The sequence below is a fragment of the Pithys albifrons genome, chromosome 2 (assembly GCF_047495875.1).
Source record: "Pithys albifrons albifrons isolate INPA30051 chromosome 2, PitAlb_v1, whole genome shotgun sequence".
NCBI lineage: Eukaryota > Metazoa > Chordata > Aves > Passeriformes > Thamnophilidae > Pithys > Pithys albifrons.
In genome coordinates, this window is record NC_092459.1 from 77,528,241 (window position 1) to 77,543,135 (window position 14,895).

At 34.7% G+C, this 14,895-nt stretch overlaps 1 protein-coding gene across 1 annotated transcript in view; it reads left to right on the forward strand.

Annotated features, from left to right (window-relative positions):
• Positions 1–14,895, forward strand: part of RYR2 (ryanodine receptor 2) — a 371,658-nt gene that overhangs the window by 149,539 nt on the left and 207,224 nt on the right. The window contains exons 11-12 of the mRNA XM_071581075.1: positions 8,182–8,256; positions 11,567–11,723. Of these exons, the coding sequence (XP_071437176.1) occupies positions 8,182–8,256; positions 11,567–11,723 (232 nt within the window). The remainder of the gene's footprint in view (positions 1–8,181; positions 8,257–11,566; positions 11,724–14,895) is intronic.

Here is a 14,895-nt window from a genome sequence, read left to right on the forward strand (position 1 = left end):
TACTAGTGAATTTACTTATCGTTTAAAAACTCTATACTTCTATCTCGAATTAGAACTGTTGCCTATTCAAAATAATTTGTGGCTCCTTTCAGTTTCCAAAATGGATTTATACCTTATTTTGATAGGATTCAACAGCTGGTAATATTATATTAAAAAGACATGTAACTTTGGCAGATGGGAAATTGTAAGATAAATTATTTTGTCTTTCAGTTTAACTTCTGCACATATGACATGGTAAGGTATAATATATTTGGAGTATAGTGATTCCGTGTTACCATTTCATTGGTGATAGATTATTGTGATTGTTCTTGGTTTGTTTTGTTCTAACATGTGCCTCAAGAGCAGCTCTGCTCTGTAGAATGACAGCATAAAGAAGCACTGAGAATTTCCAGCCCTGTTGTGACTCATAAATTCCTCTATCTCATTTTTGTTTTTCTTTAGAGGCCTCCTCTTTATGCCTTTTCAAATAAATAAAAGATCAGACAGTCCTAAAATAACAGTTTAAGTCTATAATGTTACCTGGTATCTATTCCAGGAAATAAATAGATAGTTTAGATATGAAGGATTATCCTAGGCAGTTTCCAAAAATAACTGCTGTTTTACTGTATTCTTAGAACATTGATACAGTTACATAAATTTGAGTATAAATGTTTTTCAATGAGTACCAGAAGTTCAAAATAAAACACACATTTTCAAGGTGTTTATACTCATGCATGTATCAGAGTTTATACTTTGAGCACAGTAGAGATTTATGAAGCAGTGACATTGCAGATACTGTTTTTATGATTACAGTGCTTAGCAAAGCTTCCTCTGAGGCAAGGTCATTCAAATCTGCACTGCAAGAGGACTAGTACAGTGGCAAAAATAGTCATATAAAAAGCTTATAAAATTATTTTCTGTGACTCACAATTTTTTCCTGAGCATATACTGTGTTTCCTTGATTCGTTGTTGAGTTTGTATGTCTCTCCATATGGTCCCTAGATTTTGCTGCAGTGATCTCTGGAAGGTAGGGTGGAATCTGTAAAAGAGGGGCTTTGGTGTCAAGTCAGAAACTTAACTTTTCATTAGGAAGCAGTTTCAAGTAGATCCTCCTGAAGTTGCTAGACTTCATTTTGTAATTAAAAAAACATGCTAGTTGGAAGCAGTGCAAATAGAGAAGTTTGTGGCAATATGTTGATTACTTGATATTACAGTAGAGAAAAATAGTGGTATTGTTTTTAAAATGCCACAGGCAGAGTGGATGTGACCCTGGTAGTTTTCCCTCACTGACCCAGATTAAAAACAATAAAGGATCAGACAAAAGGTTAAGTATGTGCAATTTCACTGAATTAAATGTAATTTACTGCATAGTCTTCTAGGTATGTTGCTAGTTTAAGGCAGCTGGTTTAAGCCTTGTGCATAGAATCTTTAAACTGTGTTTTTATTCTATAAAATGCCCTACTTATCTCTAGCAAGCTAGACATAAATTTGCAGTGTTGTTTTCATTGCTCTTCAACTCAAATTTCAGAAGCATTTTCATGTAGATTAAAAAAATTACAAGTATAGATAGACAAGAGAAGGTGTAGTATAATCAACCTGGTGTTGTTATGGTGGTTACTTGGATTTCTATGTATCCTTAAAGCAAGGGCAAACTTTTGCAGCAGCACCGTAGCTGGGAGTCTATGATTATTGTGACTCTTTTTCCTCCACTCTCTGTTCACATGGAGGCCTGGCTCTCATCATAGGTGCTGATACAAGCACTCTGTCAGTAGGAAAGAGGCAGACCCACAAGGGTTTCCATGATTTATGTGAGGGTTTTTTTCTAAATAAAGGATTGCATAGTCTCCTTTTCCACTCTTTCCCTCCAGTTTCATACAGGAGAAATTTGTTAATAATTTCTAATACCTTTTTTTTTTTTCCTGTGGATGGGGATTGTATATGTTTATCCAGCAGAAGATTAAAATCACTTTTTGTATTACAAGTACTTAGGAATGGTCTTTGCTTTCCTTTGACATATTTTCCTGTTGAAATTATAACACTATTTTTTTAAACCTGTTATATGGTAATTATAGAGACTTCCCTTTAGAATTTATCATATCAAAGGAATGAATAAAAATTTATTCTAATTTTGCAGATATTGGTATTTAGAGCAGGTATATATTGAAGTACTTCTGTGAAATTGTTTTCCATTGTTTCATGCTTTTAATTAAAAAAATTAATTAAAAGTGTTCATAATAAATTCATCACAATTCACTTGCCCCCCCTTCCCCCCCCCCCCCCTTTTTTACAGTTCAATCAAGTGGAATTATTTCACATTATTGACATTGCTGTATTATGTGTGCAATTTTTATTTTGCTGTAGAAATATCAACTGGTTATTAATCCAGGCATACATTGTAGAGGTTTTTGAATGCTTTCTGGTTTTGGGAGGATTTGTTTTAGTATTTGGGGGGGGGAGGGAGGGGCGTTTGATTCTTTTTTTTTCATCCTCCCCACTTAGAAGTCACTCCAAAAAGGTAATGGAAGATAGTAACAGAATTATGTAACAAAAAAAAACCAAACACTTTTTTTTTTTCCAGTTTGGGTTCTGATGCTTACTCTTTATTATACCACCATCTTTTATATTCCCTTAGAACTTAAATACTAAGCAGGAGTAGTGCTTTGATATTAATTTCGCAGTCTAGAAGGGAACCATGAATGTTCCCATTGCAACTAATTTGCATTTTGATTTGCACTATGTATTTTAAAATGATGACTGGAGTGCAGTTTGGACCCATCAGAAATATAATGTTGCAGAAAGCAATTACCTGTATGAGAGAGCAAAGTACTCCTGGGTTTTCAAGGTATCATTTGGGTTGGAACAGGCTCCTGTTTCTCAAACCATACGTTCAGCATAGGCCCTCATGAAGGAATGTATAAGTGTAGCCTCATTTTAGATGCAGTGTTGTCACTCCTGCCTTTGAGATTTCCTTTGGGTGAAACATACTACTTTAAGGCTTTTGGAAATGACAAATATTAGTTTGTCTCAGAGATGCACAGAGTTTTAAGGCAATAAAGGTCAAAATTCCAGCTCATTTCACTTTCCATGCCATTCTTTTCCAACAGTCTTTGTTAAGGCGTTATGAACTAATGAGATCTGCTGTACCCTGGAAAGGCTGGGATCTGGCATATGTGAAGGATGATTTATGACTGAAATGTGAACTCAAAAAGTTTTCACCCAGCATAAATCAATAACCTTTCCCTCACATTCCCAACAACCCTTGAGCATTGAATAGTGATTGTTGTGCTTTTAGAAATTAAGTTGAAAAGAATCCGTAAAGCTCTTCAAGGACTGATTCTTCAAACTAAAACCAGAGCAGCTTTGCCTGTCATTGAGGGGAGTGGAACAATTTCTTTCACTTGAACTTTGACATCTGATTTGGATTTATTAATTTTTTTATAATCCAGATACACTATTGTTCTTTATGGCACCCTGATTCATTCCAAGCTACTGAGATTTACTTCATTATTTTCTTGCTATGGAATTTAGGATTGACAGATTCTTTAACCAAGACTAATTTGGAACTATCAAAACACTGTCATTTTATGTAATTTATTTTAACCTCATTTAATGCCCTCTTGTAGTCAGTGAATTTCACTGAAATGATTGCCTTCTCTGCTAAATAGTAAGAATATGAATTCAATAATGATTCTCCAGGGAGTTTGATGCATGGTAATCTATTTTAAACCTGTGTGATTAATTCACTGTTGTAATTGGAGGTGATATATTCAAATATCAAGCTTTCTTTTTAATGTTTACCGTCCCTTTGCCCCTGCATGTCATCTCGGAAAGCTGGAGGAGAGCGCTAGGAATGAGCGGCAGGGAGCAGGACAGCTCCTGCCGGGGCCGTGGCGCTGTCCCTGGTGCTGCAGCTACAGCCTGTGCGCTGCGAGGCAAATCACAGAACAGGGCATGCTGAGTTGGAAGAGATCCACAAGGGTCATCGAGTCCAAATTTGGCAGGTTTAATGCTGTGACCACTTTCCCAGGGAGTCTGTTCCAGTGCCCAACCATCCTCTGGATGAAGAACCTCTTTCTAATATCCAACCTAAACCACCACTGACGCACCTTCAGATCATTCCCTTGGGTCCTGTCACTGGTTACCACAAAGAAGAGATCAGTGCCTGCCCCTCCTGTTCCCCTCACGAGGAAGTTGTAACTGCAGTGAGGTCTCCCCTCAGTCTCCTCTTCTCCAGGCTGAACAGACCAAGTGACCTCAGGCACACCTGATATGGCTTCCCCTTACAGACTGTCCCAGCTCTAGTTTGTACTAAGGAGAATTAAATAGAAGAATGACATAGTCAGGAAAAGGGTGATTAACTTGCAGTCATAGGTCAGACCAAAAAGTTACTTAATTACACCAATTAATAACTAGATTAAGTTTTATAATACAGATGAACTGAAAAGTCTCAAAGGTTTTGAATTACTTATAGCTATTTTATTTTTAAATGAAAGTGGTTAATACCCTGAATCCATAAATGTAGAATATGTGGATGAAGTGCTTTGGAAAGAAGAGTAAAAAATCTCATCAAGAATTAGCCTGATGTGTAGGGCTCTGAAGGTACAAGGTATCCCAAGCTTTGATTAAGATGAACACTCATAGTAGCTTCTTGTTATCCTCTTTTTTTTTCTGCTATTATTTGTACTTTCCTCATGCATTTATATGACGTATAATTTCATAATTAGGCTTTGTAATGTGGAAGTTTTCTCTGCTGTTTGGGTAGTAATGCGCATCTTCTTTGCACCTTGCACCTCATCTTTTTTTTTCCATCCTGTCAATGTAAATCTGTAGTAACTCCTTGACAATCAGAGAATTTTTGTGGCTTATTGCATGTCATTGTAAGCAGTTTCATTTGACCTACTATTACCAGTATCTGATATGGCAGTATCAGTTTCAGGAAGTATTCATATGTTATGAATCATCTTCCTTTCCAGCACTGAACTGTCCTCAGAAGTATATAAAAGAAATGAGGTGCATCGAATGATGATACATAGAGCAAGTACTAAGGAAGTCAGTTTAAGCAATCTCAGAGCAATTTACAACATTTATTTGAATGGAAGGAAGTAAAAAGGAACTTTCAATTCCTTGGCTTCAAAGACTTTTGAGATGGTCTAGGTTAGGTATTTATTCAGCTACTCTGGGACAATGGTTAGTATCCATGCTATTGTGGTAAAGGCCAAATGACTAACACTTCATTGAAGAAATCTTTCATTCAAAACCCCCTATTCTTTACCATCTTTTCTGTAATGAAGGCAGTATCTAGCTCAAAACAAAAGAGCTTAACACCCTATTCTAATGCTTTGTGCTAAGTTGTGGTTTTTTGTAGAATGTATCTTCCTTCCTGTCCATGCAAAGTATTGTTGCTCCATTCTTGACTCCAGTCTCCAGGTTTCTCCTTTTGATTCACTGTAGTAATCCTTGATCCCTAGCCCTGCAGTCACCAGCACTTTCTCCGTCCTCCTTCAGACTGCTGTCATCTATTATTTTGCTGAGGCTTTGCTGCAGCCTTTTTGAATTTTTTTCCCTATAGTGCTATTACTGTCTTTCAGCCTTTACTCCCTTTCTTGCTCCTGTACCTGTTCACTCATATAGAAATAAGATACAATCCCAGAATCCTTTTTATTTCCTCTGGTAAACCAATCACGTGTTTTTTTTCGTATTTCTTCTCTTCAATTTATTTTTCATTTTCTCATCTTACATGACCCTTCCAAGACTGATTGTTCCCCTTTGAATGAACAGAGAAAGGAAATAATGGATGGACAGTCACAGAAAAGAAAACTACTTCACCCATGAGAAACCATTCTTTTAAGTTCACAATGGGAGGTTTTTTTAGATGTTTAATGTTATGCTGTTCCAACTGCTATGTGTAATCCAAAAGTCGCTTTAAAAGAATAATCAGACTGAAATTGCTGAAAACTTCTGTGTTTCCAGTATGAGAAACAACTGCATCCCTGGAAAGTAAAAAGGTACCAACTTAAAAATGAAACATTCTTACAAATGTAAATATTTTCTTCAATCTGATTTTTCATACAATTAATGACTTAAAAATGCTGAATAAAATCATTAAATTTTGTATTATGCAATATTCAAGTGCAAGAATTCCAGTGCATTTTTGTGAATGAGGTTCATACTGAAATATGCCAGGATATAATTAAAATGTTTTAACTTTGATAAAAACCCAACAATATCCTCACTGAAGCTGCCCAAGCAAATGACCCATTCCCACTCTCTTCTGTTCCCAAAACAAATAAACCAACTAGGGTGACATCTGATCTGTTATTGCTGAGATGTTACAACATAAAAACCAGTTGCAGTCTGTTAGTTGCAGAAGAAAAATTTGAACAAGTGCCTAAAGAGCAGAGGGAGTGTCTGAATAGAGAAGCAGCTGAATGCGAGGTTGTTTAGCAATTGCATTTTACTATACTAATGAAGCTAAATTTCAATAAAAAATAAGATTACCTTTGAATTTCATTCAAATTGTTAATACCTGTCAGCTGCTCCTAGTGCCACAACTGTTGTAGCAATTGGCTAAGACAATACTTGGAGAAAATAGTGGATATAAGGTCAAAGGGAGAATTTTTACATACTTATAGGCACCTATAGCTTCTTCTTGCTATGTGGTGCATGTGCCAGGCTTTCTGTTTATACCTGGGTCATGAATGTTCAGTGTGAGTGATTCTATAATTATAGCGAGATGTATTTATTTTGGTTTTCGACTAATTTTTCCCCCTGCATGATTGGTTTTTTGAAATGTCTGGGATTGCTTATTTCTGAAATACTTTTTACCATATTCCGAGATGAATTTTACACATCTGTAGTTTCATGTGTGCTTAACAGCACTGAGAAGTATATTCTAGCTCACTATTTCTTTTGGTTTTGAACTGTCTCTTTCAATGCTGCGATTTCCTCTGTGCATTCCATCTGTACGTTCAGCCCCTCTGTATTATCTCTGTTGTAAGGTTTTGGAAGCTAAACCCGAATAAATACTATGTACTTGATTCTGAAATTGTAGTACTAAAAAAATTTCTTCTAAAAAAGGAGGACTGCCTACAGTTTTATTATTAATATTCCCTACATTTATACCTCTGGCTGTTTTTGGCAGTGTCTGATCTTGGCTGAAGATCACAACATTTACTCCATTCATAAACTCTTCCAGGATCCATAAAACTAGGCTATTCTTTGGCAGTGCTACCTGACATGCTTGATCTCATAAGCATAGTGACAGCACTTTGCATTTTATTCATTTTATTCATTTTCCCAAAGGAAAGGTCTAGGTTTCTAAATTCTATTGGTGTCATAGGGCAGAAATACAGGCACAGTCAGGAAGCAATCCAAAGAATGGCTCACTATGTTTAGAATGGCAATGCTAACATTTCTTGGTGTTTACTTTGAAGATAAACCAGCTTACATACTCAGGCCTTTCCTTGACCATGAGTCTTAACCATTTGGTGCATCCAATATAGATCACTTTTTTTGTGTGTGTGTGTAGAATAGTGGAGAAAAAACACTTCACCTTTTTTAGGCTTAATTGATTGTTTTCTAGAGTCACTTTGGTTTCTGGGTATATGCAGGAACTAGAGAGGTTATTACATATAAAATTTGTAAATAGAAGCTGTTAGCATCTGAGATGTGTGAGAACTGTATTGGTGAAGTTGTAAAAACTTTAGATGCTATGATAGGATAATAAAATACTAACTGAGTAAATTTTCATAATTCAGTGTAATAAGTTGCAGTTATTTTAATAGTATGAGCTCTGAGAAGAGACCACCTTTCTTGGGAGATGTATGCAGTGATCACAAATCTTTATCATTATTTGATATTTGGGATTTTTTTATTAGAATCTAGAAAGATTTTAATTATCAGGCTGTTGGTATTATTTTTGCTCAGGATTCTCTATCCTTGAAACACTAAGAAAAATGTCTAAGCAAACGTTGTATAAACCTTGTTATTATGAATGTCACAATAATGGGTGCTAATGACAAAATTTGAGTAACTACATCTGAAGGTTTAATTGATAAGAATGGATTTTGAATCTAATAACCTTTGAATCTGACAAATGCAATAATTGTTTGACAGTCTTAAAATGAGAGATGTGGTTAAATGAATAAACACCTGAGATGAATTCTGCTGAGCATTTAGTCTGTGTCTTTGCTTGGTTTTCAGAACTGTCCATTATGAAGGTGGTGCTGTGTCCATTCATGCTCGTTCCCTTTGGCGACTGGAGACTCTTAGAGTTGCGTAAGTAAAATCCATCTCAGAAAAGGATTATATTTAGCAGGATGCTTTCTCTATAGTAAAAATGATCCTTTGAAGTTGGAATCATAATTATAAATCCAGACTAGTAAGACTAAAATAAGCTTTAAAAATGCTCTATATCACTTTCATTAAAATTAAACAACTTCCTATAAAGTGTGTGTGTGTTTTGATTATTTTTTTGAGGTTGTTATAGCTGTCTGTGAATTGACAATTTACTTTTTTCACACATATGCAACATAAACAGAACTGTTTTCCTTAAAAAAAAAAAAATCATGTGTGACACCCTTCCCCAAACTTGTTTAAGCTGTTTGGAATTCTTTAAGGTAAAAAATTTACAGAAAAGAAAACCATCATAAATTGTTGGAATTGTAGTGAAATGAAAGAATTGTGCCTTGTTTGTTAAGGTAATTGCGGTGTAAAATTGTACTTAAATCATATTACAGCATGTGCTTGTGATAAAGTTTCTAGTGACTAATAAATCATTGCTTTATAGAGATTAAATCAGGCCAGCTTATGAAAAGGTTATGCTCTAATGATGCTGTTTTCTGTGTGTGTATTTTATTGATAGGATGATGTTAAATGTCAATGATAGGGCATTGAGATTTTTCCTTTGGACTAAAATAGACCTTGAGACAGTGACAACAATGAAACTGTGGAAGGATCTCTGGCCTTTTATTTTCCTCATGGCATGCATTTCCTTGATAAGCAGTAGTACTGGAGCAACATGGGGATTCAAGAAATGACAGGTTTCTGTTATAACAATCAAATATCTCACTTTGATGGGCATTTCATACAAACTTTTCAAAAGTAAACATTTGAACATACATGGCTGAAAGAAATTGTAAGAACTGTCAAAACAACTATAACAAAGGCAGTGGTAATCTTTCTTTTTAAGAAACATGCTTTTCTTATCAGGAAAAACCAAAAATGAAATAAAATTGCAAGCATAGCACTCTCTTGTGCAGTTCCCTCACCAACCTATTTTCCTGTATGATAGTGTAATAGCTATATTCATTCATTGTTGAATAGTTGTCCATTACTATTCATGCAAATGCTTCAATTTGTAACTTAGTATATACATGCCTGAACTTCTCAATCAGTTGTAGTGCTTCCCATAGTGACTGCAGATACAATATTGTGCTAAATTGATATGATTCTAAAGGAACCATTTTTTCTCCAATCTGTTAATTAGTGCAGAACTCTCATAAAAATTGTGTGAGCAGTCTACATGTGCAGATGCCCTGACATGGGATGCTCTGACATAATATGCCAAATACTATTGCTCAGCATTGCATTCTTTCCCAAAAGGTGACAGGGATCATATTCTCACAATGCTCAAAAATATTTTTAGTAGTCAGCAATGGCTTCTCACAATACTTTCTGCTTAAGGGGCTTTACTTGTAGATGCACAGGAATTGTTATTTTTTCTTATCCTGCAGGCATGAACCAGGTGCATAGCTCAATTTTGATATTTCTTTTTTCTTATGGACCATAGCTCTTAGGTCCGAGAGAAAATTGAATCAAACAAGAGAAAAAGCAGCTCCTCATCATGACCCATAATATGACAGGTGCAGACATCATGTATTTTACCAGACTCAGTAACACAATAACTGAGATTCATGCCCTGCCATTTTACTGACTTGAGAAACAGAAGTCATGCTAGAATACTGGGTTCAGATGTGCTTCTCTGGAGTGTACTGACTTTGCTGTGCAGAAGACAGAAAGGGAGAAATGTGTTTCCAAGAAAGCTTCTGTATTTCCTTCTTCCCCAAGGCCACCTCAACTTAAACAGAAGAGACTCTAGTTAACAGAATAAAATAGTTGAGAGCGAAAACCTTTTCATTCTTCCAGACTCTTTAGAATAAATCAATAAAAATTTTTAGAAGTTTCATCACTGAAATGTAATAAATCCTGTTACAAAAGAAAAACATTTAAAAACTCCTGCAGTTTTAAAATACCTGCCAAATTGATTTTCCATACTTTACATCCAGTATGGCAAACTCTTAAGAGACACATATTAACAAGTATATATTGGTAATGAATAACTAAGTGCTTTAATCTGCTACATCTGTATGTCAGGGAAAACAAAGTGACTTAAACCTGCTTAAGTGCTAATTTAAGGGTTTTGCGGACTGGTACATAAATATATAGGGAACATATACATAAAAACTTGTTATGTTTTTAAATGCTGTACCTAAAATTACTTGGAAGGCAACTGAGAACATGCAGTATTACAAAATTTTGACATAAGACTAGGTTTATGATCAGGTTAAGTTCATAAGGATGCATTTGAATATTCCATTGTTATTATGTGAACATTTGTGGATAATTTTAAGCTCTTTAAAGCACAATAAGCATATAGAATTGCAAAAACACATCAGAACCGTGGCATTATGTCACAATTCCATTATGAAAGGCATTTCACAAACACAAAATAAGTACCTGGTTTTCTCTCCAATAAGTAGCATGGCACATACATCTGAAGTGCCAGCTTTTGAAGATAGAAGACTGAAGAAAGTTTTGTGAAGACCCAGGAAAGTTTTGTCTGTCCTAGCTGTGACAGTTCTCCAATCTAAGGAATATTTGAGAAGCCTTCTGAAAAGGCTTTGTGAAGTGCATACTCCTTAGTAACCTGTATGCAAGTTTGTCTTCAGGAATTAATCAGGAAAAATAAAGGGGTTGAATTTTCAGTTTAAGGCAAGAAGTTAGAAACCTGTGACCTGTATTTTAAGTTGATTAATTCTTGGTGAACTTAGACAAACTTTGCCTTTCTTTCTTAATTTCCTTCTATATGAAGACTCTGGGTCATTCTTGGCTTAATAAATTTATTTTAGGAAGTTTTTATTTTTTCTGTTTAGCCATTTTATCTTTGCAGACTATTTAAAGTGTGCTTAAAGAGTGCTGACTGCTAGAGATGAGGACTCTGAGAGAGTGAACAGACCCAGCTTCTGGTAGATGAAATATTGGAGAGAGAACTGGCAGATCTAACCTCTTTGTGTACAGCATAAGGCTCCTTTTCTGTAGGCGGTCTGTACCTTCTCTCAAGAGGAATTCAGTCTGAATGAAAGCAGCCTGTGCAAAGGAAGAGATTAAGATGTTAAGATTATTTATTAGAATGGTTTTGTAGGGGATAGCCACAAAGCAGTAATTCTTGCTGTTATGCCAACATTTAGAATTTTATCTTTTTACCAAGTAGTTGGCAATATAATGTACTTCAAAATATTTTTACCAGTAGTGAAACTCTTTTTTTCTTTTTTTTTTTTAACTAAATGTTTTCTATGACCTCTCCTAGGTGGAGTGGCAGCCACATTAGATGGGGACAGCCATTCAGACTAAGACATATAACAACAGGAAAATATTTAAGTCTCCTGGATGACAAGAGTCTTCTTCTTACAGACAAAGAGAAGGCGGATGTAAAATCTACAGCATTCTGTTTTCGGTCTTCCAAGGTATGGAATCACTGTGGCATTAATATAATTAGTTCTAATTCCAATCTCTTCAGAAAGAAATATTTTGATATTTTCTGTTTGTTGTGATTGCATTATTTACTGGAGCCTTCTACCTTTTCACTGATTAAAGCAATCCAAAACACAGTATAATTGATTTTGAGAAAGCCTCTTTTGTCGTACTTCCTCTTTATTTTGCTACCTATTTTTTTTGTTAGGTTGATTTGGGTTTTTTTTGGCTATTGTTTCTCTGGTTGAGTTTTTTGTCCGGTTTGCCCACTTTGAAACGATTTCCTAATTTCTGAGTTGTTTTTCTGATCAATTTCTGTGGTGCTTCACTGCTTAAATCTGTTGGCTGACATAGGAAAAAATTACAGTATTATGGGTTATTGAAATTAAATTGCACAGTCAGGTTTTCTTTCAGAAAGTACTTTATTGTAGCCTTTATTTTGATACCTTCAATAAACATTTCAAGTTTAAAATGGTACTTTTTCATAGTGTAGTATTAACTATAATACCAAGATAAATTCTTCAATATCCTTTGATTTCTCATATTTTCATCTATAGCATGGTGCCTCTGAGAATTTTCCAACACTAATTTGTTACTGTAAAAAATTATCTTCTAAAATATATAGTAATAGTAAACAGATTTACTCAATATCTTCTCTGTAGCATTTACTATATGTATTTTTTAATTAGTTGCCTGTTTGAGAGGATAAGAAAAGAATAGATACCCAAAAGCAGGTATATAGATTTCTGCACTCTGATAACAAACCTGTAGTTCAGGTGATTGTTTTGAGATGCAGACAATGTATCTTTTTAAAAGTCAATTAGAAAAGTCATAGAAATACTTAAATGTTTTAGGACAGTACATTGGGGGATTGGGGATTGCCTGTTGCAGCTACTATAGGTCTGAAGACTTTAAAGCAAGAGGGATAGAATAATTCATTCACAGTTTTTCAAGGTGGTTTTTCAGCAGGGGTTATTCCAAAAAGAGTGGAACAATATACTACACTCTACTGTTACATGCTTTATTTAGTAAAAAAAAATACTTGAAGGCAAGCATTTTTATCAATATGGAGTATTTTTTTTATATGGATAAGGTGGTTTTTTTCTCTGTCTTCTAAGTAGCATATGCACATGTATTTTGGAGATTAGATAATGTTGTATTTGAAGTTTCTTTCTTTTATTTATTTTTTCATCGCGAATTTGGAAGTCCTATTTGGAATTATTTTGAGAATTTATATATTGAAATGATTTTGTGCTTCTGTGCTCAAAAACAAGGTTAACATAATTTTGGTTTTTGTTAGTGGCCAAACCTATTCTATGGTGAGCAGAGTAGAGATAAAAGCCTTTGGGGCAGATAGAAATGTGTTATGGTAATCAATTCTAGAAGTAACATGAGAGAATTTTAAGAGGGGTCTATAAGCTAATCAGCACATGACAAGTATAATCTTACTGATCCTTAATTATGGATTTTCAAAGAAATTGAGTTTGGAAGCTCATATTTGAAGTAAATGTTGTGGCTATCAACATTCATTTTAACTAAAGACTTATTTAGAAGGAACTACAGAGATACCACAGGGGAGGTGTATATGGTTTGCACTTCATTGCTGACGATGAATGGTTATTTGTTATTATTTGCAAGGACTCATCATCTTAACCCATTAGCTTGTCAGTACTGCATTTTAAAAATAACCCAGAAGAGAACTAGAAAGCTGAAGTTGTTGTTTCATGGTTTTTTTGGGTGTTTTGGTTTTTTTTTTGTTTGTTTTTTTGTTTGTTTTTTTGTTGTTGGGTTTTTTTTCCCTAGCTTGAAAACATCACAAAGTGTTTCCAAACAGTGCTCAGAAGATAGGGATTTTCTGAGGACCTAACATTCTCTTCCTTTTTCTTTCTGGGACTTAGGCGTTATGCTCTGGTTATTATATATTACCCTAATAATTATTATTAAATGTGAATTATATTAGCCTTTCAAGCATCTGAAATTCAGACTTTGTTTGTTTGTTTGTTTGTTTATTATTGTGGTGTCTCTTCCCTCAGCACAGGGCATCTACAGGTATCTACAATTTGTCTCCCAAACATATGACTCTTACAGACTTGAGTTTGTATTGATCAAGTTTTGGGGATCTTCTCTCTTCCGTTTGCTCAATATTGATTCTTTTTGATAAAAAGCATTGGTTTACTATCACTTTTCCACTGAAATAAGGTCATTGTAACAATATAGTAATGTTTATACATTCTGTACCAAGTCTGCTTTTCCCATCCATAGTCTTTCCCAGTGGAAAGAGATACTTCAATTTTATTAAAATTTTATGGCTTGTATTTTTATATCTTCAGCTGCTTCCCAATAAAATTTCATAGAAAATGTATTAACATCAGTTTGAAAAGCAGTCATGAATTAGTTTCTTGCAATCAGTGAGGTCAGTTAGAATATCAGTCTTGAAAGTGCCACAGAAGGTATAGATTGGGTATAGATGACTAGACATAGAGTTAAAAGGATGAGCCTTAATCATGGGACTCCATTTTTGAATGTTATAAGATATTAAACAGAAACATTAGAGTGAAAGAACACATTTAAGATGAGGCTTTGTAGAATAGTTTTTTCAACATTAAGATGAAACCATTTTAAATTATTTTGTTCATTTAGCCCACAACGAAAGTGTGAAGATTGTTCACATGGAATGCAAACTGTTTATGAAGAGCACATCCTCCTGGACAAAATCTGGCATATTGTTAAATAAATCTGTTCATTTCCAATTTACTCATGTTGCATTGCATTACTGAGGTGCTTTACAGACTGTTGCAAAACCCACTTTTTTGCTATTTTTACTAGTGTAATAAATGAAGATTTTTGATCCTTGTTTAGAAAAAGTTGATGGCTCTGAGAACGGGTCTAGACTACAATAAAACTTCTGTGTAAAAATGCTGTAGGAAGAATTAGCAGATGGTTAACTAATGACAGGTTACATATGTGGTAAGAGTTTAGTGGGCTAGAAACTTGCATCACATAATGTCTGTACCAATGTGCAATTATTTATTGTTGATGTGGTGATTTCTGATCTTTTTCAGATCCTAATTTTCAGTGCTGAACTATTTTACAGTAGATAATGAGATAGATTCATTATATGGACTTTCTCCATTACCTACTGTTTATTGTCATGAAGCCAGAATG